The sequence below is a fragment of the Pteropus vampyrus genome, unplaced genomic scaffold, assembly GCF_000151845.1.
Source record: "Pteropus vampyrus isolate Shadow unplaced genomic scaffold, Pvam_2.0 Scaffold39, whole genome shotgun sequence".
NCBI lineage: Eukaryota > Metazoa > Chordata > Mammalia > Chiroptera > Pteropodidae > Pteropus > Pteropus vampyrus.
In genome coordinates, this window is record NW_011888820.1 from 934,024 (window position 1) to 951,848 (window position 17,825).

General features: G+C 30.6%; 1 protein-coding gene across 1 annotated transcript in view; it reads left to right on the forward strand.

Moving 5' to 3' along the window:
- AP3S1 (adaptor related protein complex 3 sigma 1 subunit) overlaps nt 1–16,199 on the forward strand; it is a 59,828-nt gene extending 43,629 nt beyond the window's left edge. The window contains exons 5-6 of the mRNA XM_011358256.2: nt 6,462–6,569; nt 15,486–16,199. Of these exons, the coding sequence (XP_011356558.1) occupies nt 6,462–6,569; nt 15,486–15,614 (237 nt within the window). The 3' untranslated portion in view covers nt 15,615–16,199. The remainder of the gene's footprint in view (nt 1–6,461; nt 6,570–15,485) is intronic.
- The last annotated feature ends 1,626 nt before the right edge of the window (nt 16,200–17,825 follow it).

Here is a 17,825-nt window from a genome sequence, read left to right on the forward strand (position 1 = left end):
TGATTATTCTCATTTCTGTTATTCTCATTGTTCTTGATGCATTTACTCGTTTGCTCAATCCTTCCTTTCTATACCAAATTCCTGGCTGGGCCATTCAAAAGCTAATCTGCAGACATGCTATTTGCCACCCTTTCCTGCCAGGACTCGTCAAAAGTTTGGCCCCAGATACATCAGCCTCTATCTAGCCCATCTACTCAGCAAGTTGTCAAGTTATTCTGATAAAAATTGAAATGAGTAAAGTATTTTTTTTTTTAAGTATATGATTTGAAAAAAATTTAATGGAATTTAGAGAAGAGGAAAAAATGTCAAAATTAAATTTTTCAGTGGATGGTTTTAAAAGTAGATTAGATATAGCTGAGTGGAAAGATAGGACACATTATCCATAAAGAAGCATAAAAAATAAGAAAGATTGAAAATATGAAAGAGAGTTTACAGATCAGGGAGGAGAGAGTGAGAAAGTCTAATGAACATTTATTCTTAGTTTCCAGAAGAAGAGAAAGAATGAGGCATATTCAATATCTAAGTATCTAAATGGCTGAGAATTTTTCAGAATTGATATAAGATACAAATCCACAGATAAAAGAATCACAAGCAGAATAAATAAAAAGAAATCTACATCTAGACTAATGATAGTAATATTGAATAGTAGAAAAAGAGGTCTTAAAATCATCCAGAAATAAAAGACACATTACCTTCACAGGAGCAATGGTTAGTTTGGAAACTGATTTCTCAACAGTAACTGTGGAAGTTAGAAGACATTGTGTTGAAATAAAATAATTGCCAAACTGTAATTCTAAAATCAATAATATCTTTCAAGAATATGGGTGAAATAAAGGCATTATCAGAGAAACAATGAGAGAATTTGCCACCAGCAAGCCTTCACTAAAGAAAATTCTAATGAGGGTGCTTAAACCTGAGATATAAGAAGGAACACAGTGAAGAAGAGCAAAGAAAGTAGTAAACTTGTGGGTAAAGGTAAAAGAACATTAACTGTTAAAGTACTCATGAGGTTAAAACAAAAACAAAATATTGTAGTGTTAAAATACAAGTCAATAGTAATACATAAGCCAGGAAGGATAAAAATAGAGTTGGAGTATTCTAAGGTCTTTTACTGAGCAGCTCTAACTTATTTATAAGGAGCTTTTAAAAATCATTTCTGTTTAATCAGCCCAGAATACAGAATAGAAAATAGAACAGCTTTCCAGCCTTTCAGTCAGACATGAATGTTTTGAATTTTCAGATTTCGAGACATTCATATTCAATGTAAATATAAAATTGCATTGTGTACCAAAATAGAATTACTCTTATCTATTACCCGAATTACTGTACCTGTTGCTTCCCTTTAGCAATTAACATATGTCTTCTTTATTAATATATTACTTATATAGTTTCCCTTCCTATTTTTATCTTAAAAATTTTACCAAAATTTCGATAGGCTAACAAAATATACTCCTAATTCTTTATATTTATATTTAATTGATATTTAAATATTATTTTCAAAATTATCATACTTTCAATTTTTTATATAATATATTAAACAATAGTTTGTGCGGAGATAGTACTCTTTAGCACCAGAGCCCATTCAACTATATCAATCTCAAGATAATATTAACCAGATTACTGTAGAACTGATTATTTCCTTAGCAAACACTTTTAAGGTTAATAACATTATCAAGTGAAAGTTTTGAGTAGTAGAAAACTTCAGAAATATGAAGCTTCTTTTTACACCACTCACCACTCCTTACCACTCATCCCATTCCATACTACTTCTCTGAAGTAATTTTTCCTAATACTTTGGCTAGATAGGCTTCCAGACATTTTTCTACATATTTTCAAAGATATGCGTGGTTCTATTGGTTCAGTGAGTGATTAAGTTTGTTTTGGTTTCACGTTATGTTCTATGTTTTGCTTTACTGACTTCATCTATCTTTAGATCCTTCCATATCCATACATACATATCAGTTTTATTCTTAAGTGAAGTATTGAATAGAATGGATATGCCATATTTTACTTGACCCACCCCGTAGTCAGATATTAATATAGTAAAATTTTAAAATGTTTGGTGAAAACGGCCTCAATTATAGCATAAATTATAGCAAAGTAGCTCTTATGCTCTAAAACAAGTGCCATTCATAGAACGCAATCTACATAATTTGACTGCCTTTCCTTTATTTACCCTTTTTTAGATGCTTGGTTCAGCTTGGTAGAGGACTTGTAATTGTTAAAAAGTGAAATGCGTTGACTTAGTCTTCATTCTACTCTCTAGTGTTGATGCAGACTTTACTCAAACCAGGATGCTGCTGTCTGTGAGCACTATATAAACATTGAATAAAAACGGTTTATTGATGGGGCAGTGAAAACTTAAATACAACTAAACACTTTGTTCTTTAACTTTTGAATGTTAAGATAACTGAGATAAACAGTTTTGAAGAAAAAATATATTTAATATTTATTAGGTACCCATAATGTACATTATAATATTTTATTAAAATAATAGAAACCACCTAATCTTAAACATGTTAGGGTAGTTCTAAGCAAAAGTCTCCAGGTTCTGCATTGACACATATATAAGATAGAATTTGTACAATTTAAACATACGTAAAAAGTGGCATGCTTGTGTTTTCTTACCACTATTAACAAATATTCAATAACTTTTTGCTACCTTTTAAATAAGTTAAATGTGTGCATGGCCACTGCCTTTAATATTGTTCCTCTGAATTACTGCACAGTCTCTCTTATTTTTAGCAAGTTTTTAAACCAAGTAATATATGTTAAAAAATTTCAAAACAAAACAAGAAAAACCTATAAAATGAAAGATAAGTCTTCATTCTTTCTCCATACTATTCTGCCAGTCCTATTAGGTAAATATTATCTATTAAAAAGTATTTGCAGCAAATTAAAAGAATAATGAGCTACCATTACATACCTATTAGAATGGCCAAAATCCAGAACATTGACAACACCAAATGCTGGTGAGGATGTGAAGCAACAGGAGCTCTCATTCATTGCTGGTGGAAATGCAAAATGATACATCCACTTTGGAAGATACTTTGGTGGTTTATTACAAAACGAAACAGTCTTATCACACAGTTTAGCAGTCACGCTCCTTGTTATTTACCAAAGGAGCTAAAAACATATCCACACAAAAACTCGCATATACAAGTTTATGGCAGCTCTTTTTATAATTGCCAAAACTTGGAAGCAACCAAAGTGTCCTTCAGTAAGTGAATGGTTAAACTGTGGTGCATCCAAACAATGGAAAATTATTCAGCGCTAAAAAGAAATAAAATGTCGTCATGAAAAGACATCCAAGAACCTTAAAATGCATATTACTAAGTGAAAGAAGCAAATCTGAAAAGGCTACACATACTATACGATTCCAACTAAATAATGTTCTGGAAAAGGCAAAACTATGGAATCAGTAAAAGCTTTGATAGTTGCCAAGGGTTAGGAAGTGAGGGGGATGGATGAACAGGTGGAACACCGAGGATTTTTAGGACAGTGAAAATAATCTGTGTCATACCATAATGATGGCTACATGTCAGTACATAATTTTCTAAACCCATGGAATATATAGCACCAAGAGAGAACCATGAGGTAACTGTGACCTTTGAGTGATTATAATGTGTCAATGTAGGTTCATCAGTTTTAACAAATGTACCTCTCTGGTGGGGGATGTTAATAATGGGGGAAAAATACGATGTTGAGGTAGGGGCTGCATGTATGGGAAATCTCTGTACCTTCCTCTCAATTTTACTGTGAACCTAAAACTATTCTTAAAAACTATTTTTAAAAAGTATTTACATGCTTTTTTCAGATTTTTTTTGGCTATATCCAAGTATTGTATGTGTATGTGTATAATTTTTTTTTGTAAACTTCAGTGAGACCATATTATAGATATTCTGCCCCACTCATTTTTTCATTTAATAATCTATCTATATTTCTGAGTGTTCTGTACATCTCTCATTTTTAGAAGTGTGGTAATGAATAGTATGGATTGGTGAATTTTATAGTTTTGTATTTTTGTGCCTTTGTTTTTAACCAACAAAGTGTCATTGATTATTCTTATACATATATCTAGCACCAGTATCTTTTATTATTTTCTTAATTCACATCCTCATTCTCTCCTGCCTCTAACTTTTAACACATTTTTTATTTTCTTGCAGAATTGTGAAATATAATATATATAGTGTGATCTCAGTTGTGTAAATTTTATATATATACATATATATATTCACACACACACACATATAAGTGTATGCATAAAAAAATTCTGGGAGGATATATAAGATGCAATTAACAGATTATCTTTGGATAGAGGGACCTAATAACAAGCTCAAAGGGTGGTGGACACTATTATTGTTCATACATAGTTTTTTTATGGCTTGAACTTTTAATCATTTGCCTATATTGAGTTGTAAAAAAATTAAAATGAAAGTAGAAGTTATGGTTTATGTCCAGAAGCAGCTAAATTTTCCCTCCTCATGTGACATACCTTACTTTGAACACCATAACCTTGATAATTTTGGAGTAACCTTCCAATTAATATTTCTCATTCCCATATTGTTTATCTTTTGAATTTCTACATAATGTATAGTATCTCCTCGCAAAGAATACAGTCTTTAGGCATTTATTATCTTTATAATAAACGAGATTACGTTTCTTTAAGGATTTAGTTTATTGGCTCTTCATTTGTGTTTTCTGTCTCTTCCGAATTTCTGAATTTGTTTTCGTAGGAGTTATTTTTACTTCAAGGACAAATGTACACCTTAGTTCTTATCTCTTAAATTGACATAGAATTTCATAGATATGACTTACATTTGCAGGCTGTTCATGTTTTGATACCTCTAAACTTGGTAGATGTTTCTGTGATCCTGAAGTTTATGGTTTCCACTACTCTGGTGCTCGTGTTCTGAGATGTTTTTGGAAAGGCAGTGGTACACTTTATATAAGGATGAACTCACGAGAAAGCCCCAGCAAAATATGGGGGAGGGGTGTGGAGTTGTGACATTTTTATCAACATTACAAATTGTGCTTTCTCATGAGAATTCGTTTTGAAAAGTTCTACTGCTAAAAGAAGTTTTAATGAATCTGTCAGCTATCCATGGCCTTTCTTTCTGAACACTTTTCCTGCACGCAGTACTTACTAGCTTTTAAAAAGTATTTTATTTTATCACCTAATTATCTTCTTGATGTTTAATTGAATTTTCATAGATTATGACTAAAATTAATTAGCTGTACAAATTTCATTTATTATTGTTAACAAAAGAAAACAAGGAATTGGATTTGGATCACTCAGATTTAGGTTTGAATTGTTATTTTTCACATATAAGTTTATGTGTCTTGAGTAAGCTGGTTTATTCTCTCAGCTTTAACAAAGGTTAATGTGAGAATTAAATCAGATACTATAAGTACAGAATCAAAATACATTTTTAATAAATGGTATCTAGTAACAGAAAGGATAGTAGTCAAAGTGATGATATTTAGCACTAGTTTTTAAAAACAATTGTGGCTTCTGGTTTTGTGTTGTTTGCTAGGAAATTTCTGTAACTCTTTATTCAAAATTTGTTCATGAGGTGTTCATCTAGCCATAATGAAAAATTAGTAAATAATTATAGGATATTTTTAAAATCTTGAATACATTTGCACCAAATCTTAAAAAGGAAAGAAAAACAATTGTATATTTAACTAAAATAAGTTTTTGTTTAAAAACAATAAAATTATTATGATACCTGTCGGTGCTATACTAAGCACTTTACATGAATTATGATAATCCTATGAGATGCCTATACTATTTCTAGCTCTATTTTACAGATAAGGTAACAGACTTAGGTCTTATAACTGCTGAAGGTCATATAGCTAATAACTAATAATAGAGTCAGTATTTATATCTAATTTCAAAATTTCCATTCTTAATGCCACCACATTATTTTAAAAAAATTATTGCAGAGTATACTATTCTGTGAAACTTAATTCAGCTTCGAAATGATTTTTGATTCAATAAATACCGTATGAAAGAACACCTGGGTTATATTTTTTTCTCCCCAATGGAAGTTGCTATTTTCAGTTTTAAGATGTATTCGATGATATGAAGAAATCTCAGTATTTCATATAGAGAGGGCTGTGAAGTAAAAGCATTATTAAAGTATCTACAATAAAAAGAAATTTTTACTTTGTTTCAATCTAGAGCTTATAGTAATGCCACATAGCTTCATTAAGTACCTTGAGCATATTATTATCTGTTTTACAGCCCATTAAATTAAGACTTAAAGAGGTTATATAACTAACTGCCTTTGACGTCACAGTAGTGACGAAAGTGGATTATGAGCCTTTACTCCAAATTATTTTATAGCTCATACGTATAAAATAGACACAGTAGTATTTGAAACAAAAATTACTGGAATTATGGAGTGTTTTTGTAGTGAGTTTGCTTTATGGGTGTGTATTATTTTTTCCTTTAGGTTCACAATATTCTTGCAGAAATGGTGATGGGGGGAATGGTATTGGAGACCAACATGAATGAGATTGTTACACAAATTGATGCACAAAATAAACTGGAGAAATCTGAGGTAAGAATGGAAGGTGCTCTAGTTAATGAAGATAGTAAGCATGATCATAAATTATGCATGATTTGTAGCTTTCACTGTTTGTCCTTCAGTATCACCCTTTAGGTACAGCTGGTATGCTTATTCAGTTTTTAAAAATGGAATATACAAATTTTAGTATGTTAAATGTTCTGTGGCTACTATCCACCAAATAGTTTTGTGCTTTCTTCTTTTAGCCATGGTCGTAACTGCCTTGGATAATTAACACAATTCCAAATTCTATTGCTTAAAAAAGAAATTAATTATTTGAAAAATGGAATCAATATTTGCTTTATAAAACATTAGTCAGTAATTATCAAAGAAATCTTAGAACTAATATTTTGAAGAGATATAAATTTAGCATTACAAAATTATTTCTGGAAAAGGAAATGCAAGACAATGGAATTCTCAAGAGGAAGTTATAATAGGTATTTAGCAAGCCTGATTACTTATTGAAAAAGGAAATTCAGTGCCTTAATCTTTTAATTCTAGATCTTTCCCAAAGGTCACTCACAAGTTTGCTAAGTCACATTTTATTCAGTGATACATGTATTTATGACTTTTATTATATTCTATAAGAGAAAGATTTGGTTAGTTAATACATAGCTAACTTTGTGCTGTTAGATTGGATGAATGAGAACCAACCAGCACTTTAGCATTATATAAAATCTTACTCTAGAATTTTAATGACTCTTCCCTTATGTACTAGGCTGAATGTTAGTAACAGGTATTGTAGGTAAGCCACTCAAGTTCACAATATTTTCATTGTTTATTACTATAGCAGAAGTTTAGAAAGATGAGTGGTCTTGATATCTCATTCAACACTATACTTGTTTGAGGATACTCTTATCTTTGGTATTTATAGTCATAGCTCAGATTAGGAAAATATATTTATTCATAATTATTAGTACAGGTTCAGGTGTTTGGTTGAAATAATGCCAAAATACTATAAAAGCCAGCAAGATATTAAAAATATGCTAGCATTAATTTACAACAGGTGAGTTCTGAAGAATTATCTTGTTGGCACTTTAAAGGATCAGTTTAACACAATGCTGTGCTCATTTGAAATGAATAAAACACAGGATGATAAACAATCTGAAATCTGAGGGTTAGAAACAGTTGAAGCTTTGTATAAAAACATTTTCCAATGTTTTATTTAAAGTTAACTAGTCTTACATTTCTTATCTCAATTTACCATCCCTATTGGTTTCCCAAAGGAGAAGCTTGTAACAGTAAAGAGCTTAAAATTGACTCTTTTTGGTAACTGTATATCTTTTGCTTGTTGTATAGCCAATTTTTAAAATATTTGTTTTTAAAAAGGGAAAACAAACTAGATTAATAGAAAAAATTTTGTTTTAGGACAAGGAAAAGGACTTAGAATATTTAGTGTGGTTTGTTTGCAATGTATTTTAAAGTATAGTAAAAGATTTACTATAAACTCTAAGCTGTAGTTTTTAAAGTCGTAAAATGATAATTTGAAAATTATGTAGTCTGTTAAACTTTGCGTTACAAAACTGTATAGATATAGATTTTAAATGTCAAGAGACAGTGACACAATCCATTAATAATCAGTCTGAAATGAATGGATATGTAGTAATTTATAAATTCTTCGTAATCATTTGTAAAAATATATTGACTTCTTGTCTGGAAATTTCACATTTGCAGGTATTTAATTCCTTCTTCTTGTGTCTTTTTATAATTTTTCTCCTTAGTTTGCTATGTATAATATTGACAGAAGTCATGAAGGACCTATAATAATTACATAATGAATGTTTGCTTTTTGATTGTCCAGTATGACTTTGTTAATGACTAGTTTTTTAAATCTATTAAGAACAGTAAAATGCAGAATTTAGATTTTTGATGGAAATAGTTATAAGAAACTATAACTTAAAAATCCATTTACAGAAACAGTGCTATTTAAAATGGCTTTGAATATTAGCGAATACTTCTATTTTTCATCCACTGATCATCTTTTAACATATAGTCAGCTATTATTTGCTACCAGATTAGTTTTCCTTTTTCTCCTTTACAGAAAAGTGTGTTTTAAATCCAATTGGGGATAAACCACAACATTATATGTTTATCAAGTGTTTCTCTATATGTGATGTCTCCTAATACTTCAGTTATAAAATAGGATATTGAGTCAAGGTGAAGCCATTAAGTCCTGATCATATTTTAAGAAATCGTGTTGAAAAATAACATTGACTTTGTAATTTTTCAATAATTTTCATATATTTTAAGTATATTTGGAATGCTGTCAGCTTTATTCCAGACACACTGAATTGTCAAAAGTTTTCATATGGGTTCCGCTTCCATGTTTCTTAAATTGGTTATCGACCAAACAAATGACTGCAGAATAATCCAAAATTACTCAAAGAGCAAACTATAAGTCCTTATTAAGCTGACTCTTACTAAATTTTAGTTAAAATTTATTATGTAAGCAAAAACTTACCAAAAAAGAATTAAAATTCAGAGTATCATGATTGATGGCAAGACCTGGTTATCATATTTTTAAAATTAATTTAAGTAATATTTAGAATAATGTGAATATCTAGGTGCCTTTAGTTTGTCAGAAATTAAAAGGTTTTATTATTTTGGGTTAAAGGTAGTATATTTTCAGTGACAGTCAAAAGTGAATCAGTTTAATTCTCAATACCTAGACAGGTAGAAGCAAAGATCACCTAGATCTTTAAAGAGAGAAGCAACAAAGATATGCTCTGAATGTATTTTACATCTATCCTGCTTTGTTAGAGAAATGGTTTATTGTAACATTGGGATCTTGGAAGAGGAGGGTTTAAGCTGGGGAGGTTGGTGGGATTTGGGGGAAGTGTAAGAGGCACCCTGGAATCTGCCCAGGAATGAAAGGACTCCCTGCGGGGTGGAGGTAAGAGGGGTGGGAATTGGGGAGACTTGTTAGTTTTTATGTTTTTCATGTTATTTTTAAGATGCATAAATGGGTCTGAATTTAGTCACTACTTTTTAAAAGTCAGTCTTCTTTTTTCCGAACATCCTGATCTTTCTAGCTCTTTCCGTTCTTCTCTCTTACAGACCTTTATCTTTCAATCTCCCAGACAGGACAGGTAGACAAGGTATTGCTGACTTTGAGAAAAATGTACTTTAACAAAGGGGAAAGCAAAATGATGTCAAAGGCAATTAATTATTTAGGCCAGACTCAAAAATTCTTTGTGTTAATGAACCCATATAGTCCCTGTAGCCTATTTTCCATTCTAGTTTCTCCTTGTAGTTTCTTCATCTTTTATTGGACTTAGTGTATTTTACTAGTATATCATTGATGTCATGTTTGTTCTGTTTTGTCTGCCTGCATTGTAAAAGGAAAGTTAATTTTTTTTTAAACATTGTCATTTAACAGACAAATTACATTTTGTAGAAATGGCAATTTATATATCAAAATTTAGAGTTTATTTTGAGCATCATATGACAGAACCTTAATTTAGCTCTCACAAATTTTTTTTTCTCCATCTTCATAAGTTAAGGATTCTAACATAAAATTGCCTGCTAGGTTTTAGAAGCTGTGAATTTAAAAACCGAAAGCTGAACCTTTAGAATTTTGCATACAAAATGAGAAGCAGTGAAGGCTTAGAACAGTGACTGTTAAATAGTACCTTTTTTCCACCCAGAATGGTTTTCAGGTCTAAAGTCTTAACAGAATTGTTTTTACAAGTTTTGATTAACAGGTGCATATTCAAAATGTCCAACAAAAAGCAAGATCAGAAATCTTCTGAAATTGAATTAAATGCTCTAAAAAATGGAATTAAATATATTGACCAAAATAAAATGGATTTCCACCATAGCAACCTTCTGACATCCAAACATGCCATAATAAGTCTCAATAAAATATTGTAAACCTTGAATATTTTTGCAAAGCATATTGGCAAATATAAGAAATGTTTTTATAGACTCCTAGCTTTACAAAACTAAATTTTCTCTGGTATTTCCTATGCATTTTTCATACCATAAGTTAACTGAATTACTTTTGAAAAATTTCCATGTAGATGGTAATGAACAACTTTTTTGTACAAAGCCATTTCAGGAAAAATGAAAATGTTTATAGGCCCCTGTTTAAAAAATTTCAAAATAAAAATACTTTATTGCATCCCATGGAAGAAAAAGAAAATCTATAAATTTAACAAGCTAGATTACCTACCTTACTAATTAGGAAAATGTGACTGAGAATTTGGCATTCCTTTTTAGCCACTAAATTATTACTTTCTGGATGTGTTTGAGAAGCAGCAACAGAGCAGCAACGGACAGGTGGCTTTAAAATTTCTTATCCCAAGATTGTGGCCTGTATCATGAAGCTGGGGGTACCACTTTTGGTCCCTGGAACCATATTAATCCCTAGAATACAAAATAATGATGTCATTCACTTCATTGATCCAAATTACTGCCAATTTCTATGTTTGTCTTTAATTTATGTTAAATTGCTGTTTTCTAGCAAAGAACCATCAACCACTTGGGTCTCTTAACTTCCACACCTAGAACTAGTAATTAGCTTGCTTTCTTTTAATCAAGTATGTATTTTCAAACAGAGTAGAATAAGAAAAGGGGGCCTATGACAGAGATGTTGGACAGTCATCTTGTGAGTTAGTTCTGCCCCTCTATGTTGACATGCATATGGTTATTTTATGTACAAAATTATGGTGAGGACCCTGAGATCACTCATGGTCAAAATGAGTTGTATTAAATCCATGAATGGCATTAGTTGGCTATATTTATTTCACACAGGCAAATTCTGTGCTTGAAATTAAATCTATAAATGAAGATTATATAAAATGACTAGAATTTAGAAGGTTTTAAAATTTTTAAATATTCTAATTTTGATTAAAAAAATTTTTAAACGCCTTGTTCTTGCTCATCAGAGGATTGTCATCAACATTTCTAATCTGTTTATAATTGCAGTATTAAAGCACTGCCTTTAAAAAAGCAAAGAGCAAGCCTATCATAATTCCCCAGATTAAAAGTTATTCCATTTTACATTCAGAAATTAAAATATTGACATTTTCTATTCTGTTCAAAACCTGCTTTTAAAATCTGCCATTATTTTGTTAATGATTTTGAGTCTGAAACCATTTAATACTGTGTTTATTAATGTTGATGTTCTTTCACTTTGTTAATAGGTCAAAATTATGAATGTGCATATAGCAACTTCCAGCAGGAAGGGTGGGTGAAGGTTTTAGTATGTACAAATTATTCCAACCTACCATCTTCTTATGCTATATTTCAAACTCGAAAAAAATATTTTAAGATGGTAGGATGGTATTTTATGTCTTAGATGAAATTGAAATAAATATTTAGATTCTTTACTTTTTCCTTCGAGAAAGTAAATTGTTTATGCATGAGGAAAAGGGAGCTTTCAGATTTTTTGAAGTATATTTTAGTAATATGCTTTTTCAGTTTTGCTTGCACATATTTTGTTTATTTTTGGGTCTGGCAATTTAAAAACAAAATAAAAAACAAATCATATCCATCCATTACTATCTTTGTGATTCCAGTGCTTGAAATTTTCGAGAGTATGTCTGTATAAGTCTTCTATCTGTTTGGCCTCATTTTGGTATACTTGCAGACTTCATTTTGTTTTCTTTCTCTTAATTCTGTTAATTTATTTAATCTCATGGGAGAGAAAACATGACCATTCTTTTATATACTGTACTTCATACTTTCATCCAATTCATACCTTTAACTGCTTTGGATTCACATATTTGTTTTCGTTAGTGGAGTCGCTGCAGTTTACTTGCCATGGTGGTGCTCGAGTGAGATAACATAGATGGAAGCAAGTTATTTCTCCAGTAGGGGTTCATTCCTTTTATTTCTGCTTGTGTCAACTGTGTAATCTTAAATCTTTAAGAACGATGTTGTACTGTCAGAAATATCTTATTTTTACATTTTGAATTGTATTTGCTACTAACAAGTCACGTGAACTTAATTTTTGTAAATTTGAGTGTTCAAAAATTTGAGTGTTATCTTGTTGCTTTGAGTATATCTTACTGAAAAAAAAAATCTTAACTAAGATGAAAATTACTTTATACCTTGTGTTAGCGAACTGATTCCCTAATGGCAAATTACTTTTTACATTTTGTCCTTTAATAAAAATGTTTCAGACTTCACTTTCATGAAAGCCTGAAAATGAAATTGATTTTAAAGCAATTTAGGGGTTGTTGACTACCTGGTAACATGAAGCCTTTTTTTTAAAACCATAAGTTTTTATATATAAACATTGATAGCTCATTTAAATATCTAGTTACTGATATCAGTCCTTCTAGTATTTTTTTTTACATTTTATATTCTGTAGAATCTGATTTCTTAAAATGCTAGTTTAATTAAAACTTAATTGACATACACATTACAATTTTTAAATTTCGTAACATTTAAATTCATGATATTCTACACAAAAGTATTGAACATGCTTGAGAAATAATTTGATTCTCTTAATTCATTTGCGTGTTCTGAATAGTTACCATCCTTTGCATGTCTATAGCTTGCTGCTTATGTTTTAGAAGAATTGTAGTTTGTTGTACTTAGAAACTTCTTTTGGTTTTACATAGTAAGAAGAACTTGGCACATATATGCTATTTAAATCAGTTGTTATATTGACTTTATGTATTCTCATTAGCAGCCAACAATCAATACCATCTTTGGTCAAAGAAACAACTTATTCTAATAAAATATAACAGGATGAATTTTTATTCTCATTTTCTTTGCTTAAGTTTGATTTAGCTAGCTGTTCATGGTACAGGATATGGAAAAGAAGACTTCTTGACAATTACGTTTAATTAAATACTGAAAAAAACTTTTAACTGTAAATATAAATCATAACATCCAATAAAATATATACATACATATACATACATTTCTGCCTTTTCTCTTAATTATAAAATCCTCTAATCATGCTTTTTAAAATATTTATATTCAAGTATCTTAACAATGCTTTTTATAGTCTGCTCATCATTTGTACCCTGTATAGAAATTTCAAAGTAAAAATAGAGGCAAATTGGTTTGTTATTTATAAAAAATTACAAAATTCTTCTTCCTGGAAAATGATAATAATAGCTCCAGGATGTCTAAGTTTATAAAATAATTTTTGTTCCTTTGGCAGACAACATACTTCCTGATAAAAGGAAGAGAGCCTACAAGATGGTAAAGCTATTTGACCTGAATTCTTCTTTGGTCCTAAACCATTCTAAATTTCAGTAGCTAAACATTGAACTTGAAATGATCAAGTTAAAGACCCCTTTGAATATGATTCATGGTACCCTAAGTAATATTTGTTTGTATCTCCATCTTTGGGGCAGTGGGAAGGAAGTGAGGTATAACAAAAACTGCATTATTTCAGGTAGGTATAAATGTAGAGGTCAATCAAATTCTTAGTTATACATCAAAAACAACTAACCCCTATTAAATTACATAAATTGAATTCCCAGCCCTATTCATTCTATAATTGGGTATGGAGTATTTCTTCCATATCACCCCTTATCATTGTCTATGTGGACCATATTTATTATTAATACTATTTTACTGATTTTTCTTTTGTTTCCAATTCTGACTTGATAATCCATGGCTTTTATTTCATTGCTTAACAATGTTTGTATCCTTTATTCAGCAAATAGTTTACACTGGCCTATTTTGTATCAGTCAAGATTTTTCTCAGGTAACAGCTTTATTATTACTATTTTTTTAATTAAAAAGGTAGGATTACATAAGAGAAAAGACCCTAAAATTACAAAAAGGGACTTTAAAACTAGTGTCTCTAATTACACAAACATTGTCTCATATATGTAATCTAAGCAAAATGGAAGATTTGTTTTTGTTGTCCGCTTTTGTGCAAGATGATGTATGCCACTGAATTGAGATGTGTTTGTTGGCTTTACTTTATTATATAGCCTAAATAAAATTTGATGAAATTTAATTAGTATATAAATTAAACCTTAATATATGAAGACTGTTGATGTAGCTATTTGAGAAAAAATTATATATATTCATTATTTTTTTAAGTATATTTTCTTTCAAAATTACAAATTTTCCTACTCATATGAAAGCCAAATATTGTACACTAATGGTACTGGAAATTAAAAAAATATATATATATACACACACTATCTTTTGCATTTATGCCATTCTTTACATTTATATTTTCTAAACTAAGCATATGTTGTTGAATCTACCTGATATGACAAAATATTTTTAATCGTTAATATTTTTACTTATGCACCAAAGGTTGGATTGATCCTCTTGTTGCAGTTTCATTTTTAGACAAAACGGTTCTCTTTGGATTAAGACTTTATTTTAAAGCCTGATTTTAAAAAATGTTCTAGAACTTCCCTGGAAAAGTTCAGCCTCTACAGTTTTAAAAAATGATTTAAAAAATTTTTTGTTTTGAAATATTTTAAGGAGCTAGCCCTAAGTAAAGAAACTAAACCAAGCATGATCTACTACTTTTAGTTTTTATTTCACAGCATGTATCAATAATAAATGCCATTTTTAAAAGCAGAAACCCCAAAATATATCATGATTGTTATAAGAGATGTTTAATAAGGAAACTAATGTAAACTATACTTCATGCTTATAGTCAGTTAAATCAAGATATAAGTGAAGATCTAGCTTTTGTCATTTGAATATTGTATATAATATCTAAGTACAGTTTAATTTGTATTAAATCTTTACATTGTTATCATTGCATGTATTCACTATATTTTTAATGTGTCAACTGTTTTCTCTTTATAGATTAGTATTTCAAAGTAACCATCCCATACCAATTCAAACTGCCATCTTGTCTAAGCTTGTTATTTGAAAATCTTTTATCATTGTCTTCCATTTTTAGTGTTTTTTAATGAGCTACATCTGAGTTGTACATTTTCTTTTTCTTTTATTTGCTTCTGTATACAGGCTGGCTTAGCAGGAGCTCCAGCCCGTGCTGTATCAGCTGTAAAGAATATGAATCTTCCTGAGATCCCAAGAAATATTAACATTGGTGACATCAGTATAAAAGTGCCAAACCTGCCCTCTTTTAAATAAAAAATTTAAAAGGCCACTCCCAGGTAAAATCCAGGGGGAAAAGTCATCTAAGTTTACCATGCAGTTGTTTACCAAAAATAGAGGAGGAGAGTCTTAACTTTTGCTCTTGGATTTAAGTCAAGGTACTGTATAGAAGTTGTGTAAAATCAGTATCGCGGTTTAATGTTGCTTTCTTGCTCAGTGATTTTCAAGGAATTGACTATTTCCAGTGTGGGTTTCTTCTTTTTTTTCTAAACTGCATTCCTATGCCCACCTAAGGCATGCCTCTATATATTGGCTACATCAGTATTTTGAAACGTGTTTGAGACATTTCTTTAAATTATGTACAACCCCAAATGTCGGTGTTTTGTATGGATCACAGTGCAGCATTCCTTAATTCTTTGTTATTTGTCACAATTGTTATTTAAAGAATCAAGTATGTATTGCATGAAAACATTATGACTTTTTTCTCTTAGTTTAAATAAACTCCAAGGTAACTGGACTTCTAAAGCACTTTTCTGTTTGCCTGATATCTACTTTAGCAATAATTTTTTTATGATCCTCTGATTCAACAAAGTAAATAAAAGTATATTTTATCATTGTTAAGCAGGTGTTAATGTTGATTTTTTAAATTTATATATATTTTTAATAATCAGAAACTCACTGAATTATTCTAAAGCTCAGTTATTTCGCAATCAAGAGTAGTGTATCTCATAGCACATTGTGTAAGTTGAGGTCTAGAGTGGGAGATGACAAATATTTTTCTAAAAATTTCAAAATCTGTTTTATACATATAGGTTTAAACCTCACATCTGATCCCTTCTTGCTCAGATAATGAAAAATAATTTCAGCAAATAGTTGCTTTTGAACACAAAACCCACGAGGGCTGCACTCGACTATTCCATCAAAAAGTCAAAGCTAAACTATTTTCTTAAGTCCTAACATTCTCATATTCTGATTTCTCATAATTGGCCCACATTTTTTATTTGGTTTTATATATCTTATGAACCATGAGTGGGGTTCTTCTTTTAATTAGACCGAGATTTTTCTTATAGATCTAGTCCTTCCTTTCCAAATGATCTGTTTGAAACATTTCCTTAAGTTTGTGGCATGTACAAATTTTACTCCAAGAACTCTGGGATATGAGAAAAGCCATTTTATTTTTTCTAAATAAAATTAATCTGACCGTAAGCCTCATTCTGTTGAGGCAACAGGAAATTCAGTCTGTGATTATTGGGAAGTCCACCAGTTCACCGATGGGTCAAGTCTTAGAGGAAGGTTATGCAAAGCAGAACATTCAGGGTGATCCCTGGTCTTCAGTCATTTGACAAATGTTTAAATGCTTACTGTGCTAGGTTAATATATCCTGCTCTCATGGAGTCATATACAGTTCCACACAGAGTGCCTGGCAATATTTTTCCTCCTTTCTCTTTTTCCTTTGCTTTTTTGGAAAAAAGTATGGGAAGATTGTTTTGGTTTGGTTAAGATGTGCCAGAATTAGGGAAACCTCTGGGCCAGATCATACTTTAACCTCAAGAAACAGTCAAAAGGGTTTCATTTGCCATTATATTTTATGAAATGCAATGCCCAGACAACCAATCACCCTTCTTTCTTTCTTTTCCCCTTCCTCTGTGATTTATAGATTGAGTAGGGGAGCACATCTCTGATGAAGTAACATTTGAGTGAAAACCTGAAAGAAGTAAGGAGGAAGTCATGGGGATTCATGGAGCAAGAGTAATCCAGACAGAGGAAATAGCAAATGGCAAGGCCCAGAAATGAAAAGACATGCTTGAGATGTTTGAAAAACAACAAGGAACTAATAGCAGAATGGGCAAAAGAGAGAGTGAGTTATTTAATGGTCCTTGCTATAAAATCACTCAGAGTGTTTATTCATGGATGGTACAATAAGGGATATTAAATAACTTTGTAAACTTTATAATATTTAGGGAAGTAGCAGGGCAGAAATTTTCAGTTAAATAAAGATTATTAAACATTTATGTCAGTGCTCTCTCAAACCACACTAAAGTGGCAGTAACTTTTTAAAAATAATATAGACCTAAAAGGACAAAATCAGATGATAACAGCTGTAAAATTTTGGAAGCTGGAAAACTTATGAATGAATGATATATAACTGAGCAAACCTGAGAAAGCTGAGATTTAAGTTGGCAGTAGAATAACTATGGAAGTATGTGGATTTACACTGCAAACCCTGACAAATTTCAGGAATGGAGA